The sequence below is a fragment of the Pristis pectinata genome, chromosome 4, assembly GCF_009764475.1.
Source record: "Pristis pectinata isolate sPriPec2 chromosome 4, sPriPec2.1.pri, whole genome shotgun sequence".
In the NCBI taxonomy this organism is placed as follows: domain Eukaryota; kingdom Metazoa; phylum Chordata; class Chondrichthyes; order Rhinopristiformes; family Pristidae; genus Pristis; species Pristis pectinata.
In genome coordinates, this window is record NC_067408.1 from 51,521,881 (window position 1) to 51,536,489 (window position 14,609).

General features: G+C 42.9%; 1 protein-coding gene across 3 annotated transcripts in view; it reads right to left on the reverse strand.

Annotated features, from left to right (window-relative positions):
- Positions 1-777: 777 nt before the first annotated feature.
- LOC127569013 (putative pregnancy-specific beta-1-glycoprotein 7) overlaps positions 778-14,609 on the reverse strand; it is a 37,791-nt gene continuing 23,959 nt past the window's right edge. For all 3 annotated transcript variants that reach the window (XM_052013265.1, XM_052013266.1, XM_052013267.1), the window contains one exon: positions 778-4,639. In XM_052013265.1, the coding sequence (XP_051869225.1) occupies positions 4,508-4,639 (132 nt within the window). In that variant the 3' untranslated portion in view covers positions 778-4,507. The remainder of the gene's footprint in view (positions 4,640-14,609) is intronic.

Below are 14,609 nucleotides of genomic sequence, written 5' to 3' on the forward strand. Positions count from 1 at the left end.
TTATTTCTCACATAACGTCACTAAAAACAGAAATGCTGCAAATGATAAAGGCATTTTCTGATACAGGTCAGTAAATTGAAACTTTAATTACATTTCTCTATAATATTACCTAACATGCTGAATAAATGCATATTTTTTTTAAATCACAAAATTAAGAAAAAAGCAATTATACTTTTAATATCTCTAGCATCAACAGTATTTTACATCTATACCATGCAAACCATATTGCCTGGTCACTTATCTATTATTGCTTCTGATCCCTTGCTCTGGACACATTTCCCTGTATTATAGCAATGAATACATTTCCAAAAGGTTCCTTGATGTTAGAAGTACTGGTGAGCACCTTGAGACCTCCTAAGGATGAGAAAGCTAATACAGAAATAGTGATTTACATTCATGGAGTTAAATGGTCAAAGAGACCAGAAACAGGACCTTTGGCCGACCATGTCAATTCCAACTATTGAGACCCCATCTATACCAATCTCATTTTCCAGTAGTTGGCCTTCTTTGCCTTGGCTATTTAAGTATGTATCTATACACCTAAATGTTGTTAGAATTCTTGTCTCCACCACCCTCTCAGGTCGTGTGTTCCAGATCCTAACCACCCTGATTTCCTATTGTTTATCTAGTTGTTACAGGGAATTGAACCTGGATTAAGACAAGCCATCTTCAGAGATTAGTTTCAGCAAATAAATGCTCATTGTGAATGGGTTCCAACATTTTATTGATCCATCAGCAAGCAGCAAGATAACCTGTCATTTTGAACAAGTTTAAAAAAATTGAACACAACAGCTCTTAATAATCCACAGATTTAATTTATTTTTCAGGATGGGTTAGTGGTTAATCTGCAATTATATGATACATACTTTTTACATCATCTTAATGAACAGTGTAATTGATAGACAAAGCCCACAGCTGTACAGTCATAAGGCTACTTTCACTAAATATATAAAAAAGACATTGTAATATACCATACGTCCCAGGCCACTGATTACTGTTTATCAGTGGATCGAGCAAAGTCTGGTTATTTTATCTGTGGTTTATGACAATGTCAAATTGGCTCTTCCAGTGACTTCAATGGAAAGAAGGATCTGGTTGGATACATACTAGCAGCCAATTTGATATCAGCACTGTCCCAAGTTAAGATAACCCTGCAGAGTTATGCTGTATATTTGACTCTACTACAGAGCCATAGCTGTCCTGCATTTCATTGTATTACACTCTAACCAGGCACAGCTGAATGAATGTACCACTTCCTTTTTGCAGATTTGTTAATGATTATAAACATTGTAAAATTATTCAGATTCAGAATATTAAAACAACATCTTGGTGAAATGCAAATCTCTTTTCCACTGAAGTGGTGGTATGTTTCATTCCTGAGATTCAGTGCCTGGAGATTCAGAGCATTTCTAGTAACAGAAATCAGTTTTTGTATATAAAGAATAGTGTAAAAAAGAACAAAAAAATGATTAGTGTTGATTTGATAAAGTTCTGATTAATTATTGAAATATTATTTACTGATTTAAGTTGCTGTATTTTTAATGTTAGATTCTAGTTATAAACTCCTCCCTATACATGCATTGACAGACCATATCTTAATTGCAATTATTCCAACAGATGCCAAATTTAGTTCCATATAAGTTCTACAATGGAATGTTAAACTACATTCTAATGTAAGTTAAAGAGAATAAAGGAAATCAGAGAGTAAGAGCAAGAGAAATGACAATAGGGATAAAAAGGGAATAAGTAGGCCAATATGTAAGGAAAAAGAAAGGGAGAGAAACATATGGATACATGCATGCAAATAGAGAGATGGTGAGATATAAAGTGCAAGAATAACACAGAGAAAGAGTGAGAAATATAGAATGAGAGAATAGGGGAGAGAAAAATATTTAAAAATGTAAATGGATAGATCGATAGATGCAGAGACACATTTAGAGGTAGAGATAAAATATGTGGATAACTAGTGAGCAATATGGATAGATAGGGATATATATATATATATGTGTGTGTGTGTGTGTATATATATATATAGAGAGAGAGAGAGAGAGAGAGAGAGAGCGAGAGAGAGAGAGATAGATAGATAGATAGATAGATAGGTAGATAGATATAAAATAGCAACATAGAGAGATGGATGTCAAAGTAGATCATTAACAATATAGATAGATGTATAAGTAGATAGATGTATAAATGTATAGATAGACAGATAGATAGATGATAGATAGATAGACATACAGATAGATAGATAGATAAATATGGGTCCATGCAGACCAACACATAAGGGTTGTCCGCCTACCTGGATTTTCCTGGATTCTCCAGGAATAAAGATTAATACTTCAGGATATTGCTGACAGCAACCAAAAGAAAAACTAGCAGAGAGAAAAATCAATATTGGGGATCGATGAAAGAAGGCTGCCCGCCAGTGCATTAATGAATGTGGCTTTGCAGTTGGCATATGCAGTGATGACCTGGTCAGATTGATATTGGTGAGGGCAAAAAAGTGGGACAATTGGGGCTTACATTTTGAAGCTGTCTGGAAAATGTTCAAGCAGAGTTGGGAACTCGAGGCACAAGTTGAATGAATAGGAGAGAGACAGTGAGATAATAGTAATTGTGAGATGAAGGGATGTTAGCTTGGAGTGTTGGGAGCAGTTAACAACGTGATAAACATATACTCATACTTCTGTGAATATTTGCATAGGATTTGGGAAGGTCCCAACATAATAAATTACTGGCTAATATACGAGGGTGTGGTATTTATGAGAAACATTGACCACTTGTGGTTGAGAAGTGTATACAAATATCTACATGTGTTGTAAAAAGGAGAAGAAATTGTGACTAAAATAACTTTTTTTAAACCCTTCATGTATGTGAGTAATGAGGCAGGGTTGACACATCTTCATCTTTCAAAGTCACTCACACTATACCAGCCACCTTCTGCTGTAAAGTTTTATGTTCCAATGAATATTGCTCTTCATACGTGCTTTTAGTTGTTACACTTTGTGTGTATTTCTCAGCATTAATTTGATAATATTTTGCTTTCTAACATCAGAAGAAATTAGCACAGGGGAGATGATAAAGGGTTAATTTTATTATCATATTTTGCAGACAGGACAAGCAATTGCTGATGACCTTACAGAGCTCAACACCCGTTCCACTGTACCCACTGATTTCTGGGTGAGTGTTACTGATGAGCTAGTTCTTCTGGAACATCATGCATTAAGCATTCATGAATTGGATGTTTAAATACAAAATAAAGCTCCCTTTAACCTACATCCTTGTGAGTACCCTAGCCCACCCAAAGTGAGCCAAGACATTTGAGCAAGACTGTCACTTTTACAGCATCTGGAATTGTTTCACTCATTCTGCATTCACAAACAATTTAAATCAGATCAGTCTGTCTTGTGCCACAGTCCCATGATAAATAAAATTTGAATGCAGTTCACTTCATTCAGATTGTACCATAACAGTCAGTAGACTGAGAAGATTCTCATCCCAGTGAACATGGGATGAATTTATGCTCAGGATGTTTAAGGTAAGAAGCCAATATTTAACCCACTGCACTGTCCAAAACTGCATATGCACATATTTTCAGTACTTTGACTTTCCAAATGCAAAAGCATGGTAGACCCTGTTAACATCCAAGGTTCAAAACAGTGACAACTCTTTAGCTGAGTAGAATACAAACGTTAGAGTAAGGCCTCTGTCAATCAAGCATGATGACCACATAGCTGTAGATGCAGGTTGATTTTATGCACATAATTTACATGTAACATTGCTTCACACATTGTACTTTTCTGGAGAATTTATCTTACTTTTATTGGGAGAAGCTGCTGCAGTTTGTTTTTATTGCTCTTTCAGTAGACTGCTTACCTAGTTTGCTGTGTAATACAGTTTGCTCTGAGCTATACACTCTGCCCCAACTTCATTGCATTGGCTGATACAGTTTTGGAACAACTGCTCTGCACACCTAAGCTTAAATGTTGATAAGTACTTACAGTGCCCAAGTGTACAGCAAGATTTGTTCACCCATTTATGGGACATTAACGGATAATCCACAGCAATACTCACACGAATGAGAGTGAACATTGGTTTAAAGTTGGTAGCAGGAAAAATGTGATGAGCAAACTGGGATGGGATAGATAAAGCAATGTAAATAAATTAGTGGCGTGCAAATTCTGTGTAAGGAGAAAAGTGTGAAGTGGAAACTCATGATTGAAAGAACCTAAAGGAGAAAAGTAGAATTGGAGAAAGTTTGACAGGAGAAAGTTGCTACAAAGTTTGACAGGAAGTAAACTGCAGAAGGACACATAATCTGCCAGATTTTTGATATATTATGTAGATAACAGCCTGTGCCTATTTTACTTCCATTGCACAAACGTACAGTCAGAGTTTACCCGTAAAAGTTACCACGCACCACTTTATTCAATTTCAGTATCAGGTGTTGCCGACTTTGTGCTGCCGCTTGTGTTATTGAACTGATTGCAGGCATTGGTTCCATGTTCTTTCACACAGCTCCCAAGAACTCCACTCTGTCGCTCTGACCTTTTGCTTGCTTGCCATTTGATTCGTGCTGCAGGTTGGCATAGGCAAATTCCTTTTCTCGTCTGCCACTGGTCTCGGACTGAGTCCCCTGGGTCTGCAGAGAGAGGGACAGTTTGAGAAGCTACTAAAGTTCCATCCTCACTCACGTTATTCCCTATTCACTTATCTCCACACACCACCCCCCCCCCCCCGCCACCCAAGCTCCCTGACTCATCCTTGGTTTTCCAATATCCCCATAACCTCATTCCCCTCTATCTCCAACACCTCCTCCAGTCCTCCAGCCCTCCAGTATTTCTCCATTCATCCATTTCTGGCCTCATGTTGCTTCATTGGCAATTCTGGCTTGAGCTGATAAAACTGAGATCAGAAATTGCCATGTTAAATGCTTCACCTTACTCCAACTCTGCTCCTTTAAGACCCTTCTTCAAATCTACTTCTTTGACCAAGTGTATGGCCATCTGCCTGCAATATCAACTTATGTGACCTAAGTGAATGTCAAATTTTGCCTGAAATTTTTCTTATTTTAAAGGTACTGTATGCATGCAAATTGTTGTGTTGTTTTGGAACAATGATGGTTTGATGAGACTATGAACCCAATCTCACAGAATCTCTGATAATTAGGGTTGGAATTGTGTGTCAATAACTTAATTACCTTGTTATTTGATTCTGCACTCCCATTGTTAGACTCAGGATAATGAGCCGAACCTTGCAATATTTGTTTTACTTTGCTCATGGTAAATTAAATGAGATTAGTATTGATGGTGCTTGATGGTCACTATAGACATGGTGGGCTGAAGGGCCTATTTCTGTGCAGTATCACTCTATGACTTTATAAAATAATTTCTGACAACTCTACATTCAATAATTCTGTTTCAGTTTTGCAGCTGCAGATTTATTTTTAAATTGATAAAATACCATTCAGTTGTCCATTATTGGATGTTAGAAATAAACTGGCCAAGAAACTGATGCATCATTATAGGAGCTTTAAGCAATCAGTGTAGGCAGGCCAGAGGTCGGCTTGTACAAGGATCCATTGCTGCAAGGTGTGGTAGCTCATGAGGTAGCTCATCTGTGTGCTACTGAACAGACTGTACACAAGGAAAGGAAACAAAATCACTGAAGTCAAAGCTTCAAGGGTTAGGCTGCGGGTAGAGGGGACAGTTGGTGATTAGTTGGAGGGATTCACGACTAGAGATGAGAGGTAGCTGATATTTGGTGGTCTGAAGAGGTCTGGGACAGGTTGGCCAGTTGGAGGTCCAGTGGTAGGGAAAAGAGAAGGGGTGGTGGTGGTGGGGTGGGGTGGGGTGGGGTGGGGTGGGGGGGAAGGTGGTGGGCAGGTCAGCTGATCAAGGGAAGCAGTGGGGTGTGGTCCATAGATAGTTAAAGGGTGGAGTGGGCTCATAGCTGAGGGTTAGCAATAGGCCTGAGTGAAAGCCATTGCAAGGGGTAAGAAGCCTGCATGATCAGTAACTCATTCAGCACCCCAAATATTCATTTCCACCAGCAAGGGGGCACTGTGGTGCAGTGTGTACCATCCTTAAAATATATTACATTTACTCATCAAGAATACTCTGACAGCACATCCCAAACATGTAACCTCTTCCACTAAGGAAAAGGCAGCATGCACATGAGAACACCTCCACGTGCCTTAAGCCACACACCATCCTGACTTGGAAGTACTTTGCTGTTCCTTCATCATTGCTGGGTATAATTCCACGAATGGCCTCCCTAACAGTGCTGTGGGACCAGCTTCACCAAAAGGACTGCTGCGAGTCAAGAAGGTGGTCACCACTACCTCAAAAACAGTTAGAAGTAAAATTCCAATGCAGGAAAGGCAGGTCTCCTCTGACTAATACTGAAACTGACTTTGAAGAATGGCATTCTAGGGTCCTTCTGCCACTAGTCATTGGGGTACTAAGTCCAGGGTAGAAGCCCCTCAAACACTTGAAATGTGTATTATGGCATGATAGTGTAACGTTTACAGTGCCAGCGACCCAGGTTCAATTCTGGCCGCTGTTTGTAAGGAGTTTGTATGTTCTGCATGGGTTTCCTCTGGGTGCTCTGGCTTCCTCCCACATTCCAAAAAAGACATACAGGTTAGGAGTTGTGGGCATGCTTTATTGGTGCCGGAAGCATGGCGACACTTGCAGGCTACCCCCAGGACACTCTGTGCAAAGGTACATTCCACTGTGTGTTTCGATGTACATGTGACTAATAAAGATACCTTTTCTTATCATCCCACAAAGCCACATGAGTGGTAATAGTCCGATGTATGGAATGTGCAAACACTACTAATGTATAGAACTGTTTGTGAATGTATAAACTGAACAACACTATGAATGTAAAGAGACATGTATTGCTTTTTTTGTATGTATATATTTTATTATGAATAAAGTTTATTTTTGAAATAAGAAAATATTGAAGATGCCCTCAGAAACACTGTGAAGCTTTGCTTCTGCATGTGTGCTCTGCCATCTACTGGCACCCTTGTGGGACTGAACATTTCAGAAATGGTGTTCACCATGACTGCACTCAATAACACTACCATTCATGTCCATGCTCTCCCCACATTAACAAATCAGGCAAAACGAGGACTCAGAATTAACACTGAGTGTTGCGGTAACCTTTGGCTTTCCATCACCATTGATATTTCATTGAAACACAAAACACTTACCATCCAATTCATATACACTGTGGCAGAGTCTACAAGTACCAGGGAAATGTGAGCAAGATTTCAATGTGACCACCCACAGCAGTAGTATATCATTTGCCAACAGAAGATGGCAAGAGGATATGCCCTGATCAAAGCATCATGCAAAAACTGCTGGAGGAACTCAGCAGGTCAGGCAGTATCTATGGAGGGAAATGAACAGTTGCCATTTTGGGCCGAGACCCTTTATCAGGACAGTAAAGAAAAGCTTTGATCAAAGTCCAGTTGCCCAGTGAGGAGCAGCTTAGATAACCTTGGCAGATAAATCCTTCAGGACCAGACTGAGCAACCTTGGTGAAGATAGAACCATAGAACCATAGAACCATAGAACAATACAGCACAATACAGGCCGTTCGGCCCACCATGTTGTGCTGACCTTCAAACCACACCTAAGACTATCTAACCCCTCCCTCCCACATATCCCTCTAACTTAAATTGCTCCATATGCTTATCTAATAATCTCTTGAACATGTCCAATGTATCAGCCTCCACCACCACACCAGGCAGCGCGTCAATGCACCAACCACTCTCTGGGTGAAAAACCTCCCTCTGACATCTTCCTTGAACTTCCCACCCAATACCTTAAAGCCATGTCCTTTTGTACTGAGCATTGGCGCCCTGGGAAGAGGTGCTGGCTGTCCACTCTATTTATTCCTCCCAATATCTTGTATACCTCTATCATATCTCCCCTCATCCTCCTTCTCTCCAATGAGAACAGCCCTATCTCCTTTAGTCTTTCCTCATAATACATACTCTCTAATCCAGGCAGCATCCTGGCAACTCTCCTCTGCATCCTTTCCAACGTCTCCACATCCTTCCTATAATGAGGAGGCCAGAACTGGACACAGTACTCTAAGTGTGGTCTAACCAGAGTTTTGTAAAGCTGCATCATCACTTTGCGGCTCTTAAACTCGATCCCCCGACTTATGAAAGCTAACATCCCATAAGCCTTCTTAACTACCCTATCCACCTGCTAGGCAACTTTCAGTGGTCTGTGGATATGAACCCCTAGATCCCTCTGCTGCTCTACACTGCCCAGAATCCTGCCATTTACCTTGTACTCTGCCTTGGAGTTTGTCCTTCCAAAGTGTACTACCTCACACTTCTCTGGATTGAACTCCATCTGCCACTTGTCAGCCCAGCCCTGCATCCTATCAATATCCCTCTGCAACCTTCGACAGTCCTCCACACTATCCACAACACCACCAATCTTTGTGTCATCTTCAAACTTGCTAACCCAGCCTTCCACCCCCTCATCTAAATTATTAATAAATATCACAAAAAGTAGAGGACCCAGAACCGATCCCGGTGGGACACCACTAGTCACAGCCCTCCAATCCGAATGCTCTCCCTCCACCACATCCATCTGCTTTCTACAGGCAAGGCAATTTTGAATCCACACGGCCAAGCTTCCCCGAATCCCTTGGCCTCTGACCTTCTGAAGAAGCCTAACATGGGGAACCTTGTCAAATGCCTTACTAAAATCCATGTCGACCACATCTACTGCACTACCCTCATCAATCTTCCTGGTCACCTCCTCAAAGAACCCTATCAGGCTTGTGAGGCAAGATCTTCCCTTAACATAGCCATGCTGGCTGTCCCTAATCAGTCCATGTTTCTCCAAATGCTCACAGATCCTATCTCTTAGAATCCTTTCCAACAGCTTACTCACCACAGACGTAAGGCTCACTGGTCTGTAATTCCCTGGACTATCCCTACTACCTTTTTTGAATAAGGGGACAACATTTTCCACCCTCCAATCCTCCGGTACCATCCTTGTTGACAACGATGACTCAAAGATCCTAACCAATGGTTCAGCAATCTCCTCCCTTGCCTCACGAAGCAGGCTGGGGAATATTCCGTCAGGCCCCAGGGACTTATCTGTCCTAATGTTTTCTAACAACTCCAACACATCCTCTCTCTTAATATCTACATACTCTGGAACATTACTCTCACCTACACTGTTCTCAGCATCATCAAGACCCCTCTCCTTGGTGAATACTGAAGAGAAGTATTCATTGAGAACCTCACTCACTTCCACAGCTTCCAGGCATGTCCTCCCACCTTTGTCTTTAATGGGACCTACCTTTACCCTAGTCATCCTTTTGCTCTTCACGTACAAGAAAAAAGCCTTGGGATTCTCCTTAACCCTACTCGCCAAAGCCTCTTCATGCCCCCTTCTCGCTCTCCTCAGCCCCTTCTTAAGTTCCTTCCTTGCTACTCTATATTCCTCACGAGGCCTGTCCGATCCTTGCTGCTTACACCTTATGTATACTGCCCTCTTCTTCCTAACTAGTTGTTCCACCTCTCTCGTCACCCACGGTTCCTTCACCCTACCATTCCTTCTCTGCCTCACCGGGACAAATTTATCCCTAACATCCTGCAAAAGATCCCTGAACATCGACAACACCTCCATAGTACATTTCCCTTCAAAAATGTCATCCCAATTTACACTCTCAAGTTCTTGCCTTCTAGCTTCATAATTCGCCTTTCCCTAATTGAATATATTCTCATCCTCTTTGCTCCTATCCCTGTCCATGACAATTCTAAAGGTTATGGAGCAATGGTCACTGTCCTCAAAATGCTCACCCACCGATAGATCTGTCACCTGACCCGGTTCATTAACTAAAACTAGATCTAATATGGCATTCCCTCTAGTCGGCCTGTCAACATACTGCGACAGGAATCTATCCTGTACACACTTAACAAACTGTGCCCCGTCTAAACCTTTGGCGCTAAGCAGGTGCCAATCAATACTTGGATAGTTGAAATCTCCCATTATAATAACCCTGTTATTTTTGCATCTCTCCAAAAACTGCCTCCCAATCTGCTCCTCAGTATCCCTGCTGCTACCGGGGGGCCTATAGAATACTCCCAGGAGGGTAACTGCCCCTTTCTTGTTCCTAACGTCCACCCATATTGACTTTAGAGAGGTTCCTTCTACATTATACACCCTTTCTGCAGCTGTAACGGTGTCCCTGACCAGTATCGCCACCCCTCCTCCTTTTCTCCCCCCCTCCCTATCCCTTTTAAAACACTGAAAACCACGAATATTCAATATCCATTCCTGCCCCGATGTCAGCCATGTCTCTGTAATAGGCACAATATCATAGTCCCATGTACTTATTCAAGCTTTCAGTTCATCTCCCTTATTCCTGATACTTCTTGCATTCAAGTAAATGCACTTTAGCCCATCCGCCTTACTACTTTTGTCACCTGTACTCTGCTTCTCCTTCCTCAAAGCCTCTCTACCTGTCAGATCTGCCTTTTCCCCATCCCCTTCTTCCTCTGACCTACTCCTCCAGTTCCCTTCCCCCTCACAATCTAGTTTAAACCCTCCTGAACCACCCTAGCAAACCTGGCCGCAAGGATATTGGCCCCCCCTCAGGTTCGGGTGTAACCTGTCCTCTCTGTACAGGTCCCACCTTCCCCAGAAGAGATCCCAATGATCCAAAAATCTAAAACCCTCCCTCCTGCACCAACTTCTCAGCCACGCATTTATCTGCCATCTCCTCCTAATCCTACCTTCACTATCGTGTGGCACTGGCAGCAATCCCGAGATCGCTACCCTCGAGGTCCTGTCCTTCAGCCTTCTGCCTAGCTCCCTAAACTCACTTTTCAGGACCTCATCCCTCTTCCCACCTATGTCGTTGGTACCAACATGAACCATGACTTATGGTTGTTCTCCCTCCCGCTCTAGAATCCTGTGGACCCAATCAGTGACATCCCGGACCCTGGCACCTGGGAGGCAACATACCATTCGGGATTCATGCTCACTGCCACAGAATCTCCAGTCTGTTTCCCTGACTATCAAGTCCCCTAACACTACTGCCTTCCTCTTCTCTTCCCTTCCCTTCTGAGCAGCAGGACTGGTCCCAGTGCTACAGACCTGGCTACTGCTGCTAGGCCACGGCAGGTCATCCCCCTCAACAGCCTCCAAAGCGGAAAACCTGTTACTAAGGGGAACAGCCTCCGGGGTCCTCTGCTTTATCTGCCTGTTTGTTTTCTTTTTCCTTTTCCCTCCCCTGACAGTCACCATTCTTTCTACTTCCTGGACTCCAGAATTACCTGCTCTAAGGGGGGTGTCCGTCTCCTTATGTACAGTATCTACAAAACTCTCCCTCTCCCTGATGCTGCACAGTATCCTAAGTTATCCTAAGCATCTAAAAATTCAGTTGCACAGCATTTTGCTTCATCATTCTAGGACAGAAATTCAAATCCTTCCTTAAAAAATGATCAATTTATTTCACTTCTGATATTGGACTGGGTGTTTCTCGGCTGATTCTTGCTTGTGCGCCTGATGTGATTTTCCCGTCCGCAGAATATTGAGTGACATCAGAGCACCACAGGGAAAATTAGACCAATATATCCTTGGGTAAATTATTGTTGGGACAACTAGGTTGTCTGGATTGGGGACCCCGTATGTTGTTGCCTACTTTCACCCGTTGGGCACACAATCCTATCCCATTACCTGGCCTCACCATCAACTTCCAGTCTTAGCCTGCAGTACCAAAGACCAGGCTATGATCCCCCCTCAACCTGACTCCTGATCCCACCTCCTCCTCAAATCTGGTTCCTGAGCCCTCAATCTCTCTCTGACTCATGACACCCAGACCCTAAGTCTGGATCTTGCTCCTCATTGTTCTCTCCCCACCAGGCTAAAACTCAGACACACCGACCTTGTTCCCGTTCACCCCAATCATGTGCTCAACCCTTCAAGTGAAGTGGTTGGTCTCCTGCAATCGTAACACCCCCAATTCCCTCAAACACATGATTACTCTCAATCACATGCTGAACATCCTGATCTCATTCTCAAATTTCTCACTACATTGGAAGAGGCCATTTAGCCTATCAAGTTTATGCTGGCGCTCAGAACAATCCCATAAGTCCCATACCCCCATTTCCCAGTAACCTGTTCTCGCACACATGCCCATCAACACAGATCACTCAGATCACTTCAGATATCTTTACTAGTCACATGTACATCAAAACACACAGTGAAATGCATCTTTTGCATTGACTGTTCTGGGGGCAGCCTGCAAGTGTCGCCATGCTTCTGGTGCCAACATAGCATGGCCACAACTTCCTAATCTGTATGTCTTTGGAATGTGGGAGGAAACTGGAGCACCCGGAGGAACCCCATGCAGCCATGGGGAGAACGTACAAACTCAGCGGCTGGAATTGAACCCGGGTCACTGGCGCTGTAACAGCATTGTGCTAACCGCTACACTACCATGCCTGCTCAGTCTCTCCAATTCTCCCAACACCAGGGGAAATTTAGAATCATTGCTTAATTTACCTTGCGTCTTGAGATGTGGGAGGAAGCCTATTCTCTCTCTCATGTCCCTTAACTGCCCTTCATGAGGAATAATTTACATTAGCCAGTAAACCCACCAGCATGCCTTTGAGATGTGGAAAAAGCTGGAGCACTTGGGGGGAAACCCACACAGTCACAGGGAGAATATACAAACTCTGCCCAGCCAGCACCAGAGGTCAGGATTGAACTTGGGTCGCTGAAGCTGTGAGGCAGCAGCACTATCTGCTGAATCGCTGTGTCACTTTTGGTTAATTGATTATGATTATTAGCCAACAAGGCATTGTATCACTTGACAATCAGGCTGACAGAAGGTAGGTTGCCCAGGTGTTGTTTTCCATCTCAATCCCTAAGTGACAGAAATAAAATCAACACACCGCCTCAAGAAAGCAGCATTTATCAGCAAGGATCTCCACCACTCAGGCCATGCTCTCTTCTCATTGCTATCGTCAGGCAGGACGTACAGAACATAGAACATAGAACACTACAGCACAGTACAGGCCCTTCGGCCCACAATGTTGTGCTGATATTTTATCCTGCTCTAAGATCTATCTAACCCTTCCCTCCCACATAGCCCCCTATTTTTCTATCATTCACGTGTCTATCTAAGAGTCTCTTAAATGTCCCTAATGTGCCTGCCCCACAACCTCTGCCGGCAGTGCATTCCATGCACCCACCACTCTCTGTGTAAAAAACTTACCCCTGACATCCCCCTTATACATTCCTCCAATCACCTTAAAATTATGTCCCCTCATGTTAGCCATTGTCACCCTGGGAAAAAGTCTCTGACTGTCCACTCGATCTATGCCTCTTATCATCTTGTACACCTCTATCAAGCCACCTCTCATCCTCCTCCTCTCCAAAGAGAAAAGCCCTAGCTTGCTCAACCTATCCTCATAAGATATGCTCTCCAATCCAGGCAACATCCTGGTAAATCTCCTCTGCACCCTCTCTAAAGCTTCCACATCCTTTCTATAATGAGGCGACCAGAACTGAAGACAATACTCCAAGTGTGGTCTGACCAGAGTTCTATAGAGCTACAACATCACCTCACGGCTCTTGAACTCAATATCCTGACTAATGAAGGCCGACACTCCATATGCCTTCTTAACAACCCTATTGACCTGCGTGGCAACCTTGAGGGATCTATGGATGTGGACCCCACAATCCCTCTGTTCCTCCACACTGCTAAGAGTCCTGCCATTAACCTTGTATTCTGCCTTCAAATTTGATCTCCTGAAGTGTATCACTTCACACTTATCTGGGTTGAACTCCATCTGCCGCTTCTCAGCCTAGCTCTGCATTCTCCCAATATCCTGTTGTAATCTACAGCAACCTTCTACACTATCCACAACTCCAACCTTTGTAATCATCAGCAAACTTACTAACCCACCCTTCCACATTCTCATCCAAGTCGTTTATACATTTGTACATTTATGTACCGAAGCCTAAAGTCCCGCAGCACCAGGTTCAGGAACAGCTACTTTCCTACAATCATCAGGTTCTTGAACTGACCTGCACAACCCTAACACTATCTCAGCAACGCTACGGACCACGACTTGCACTACCATGGACTTGTATCTGATTGTGTTTTTTTTACACTAATGCCTTGTTTTGCACAGTCTTTTCTTCACTGTCTTGTATAATTTATGTTCAATTTATGTTTAATTTATGTTCTGTGTGTTTTCTGAATCTATGAGCCTGTGATGCTGATGCAAGCAGGTTTTTCGTTGTACCTAAACCTCACCATACTTATGCATGTGACAATAAACTTGACTTTGAAATCTATGTCCTGGCTTTCAGATGCCTCTAATATCCTTGTTAGTTTGTAAATCTACAACCTTTGCACCCCAACATCCCTCCCACACATTGCCATCTTCTGATTGAGGCTTTTCACATTTGCCTCTCTCTGCAACAACCTTCCTGTACCCCTCAATTCCTCTACCTTACTATCCCCGTTTTCAAAATCCATCTTGATCAGCCAAAGCCAAACAGCTTTTCCTTGTCACCCTTCTCTGTGACATGCCAATGCGTCATTTC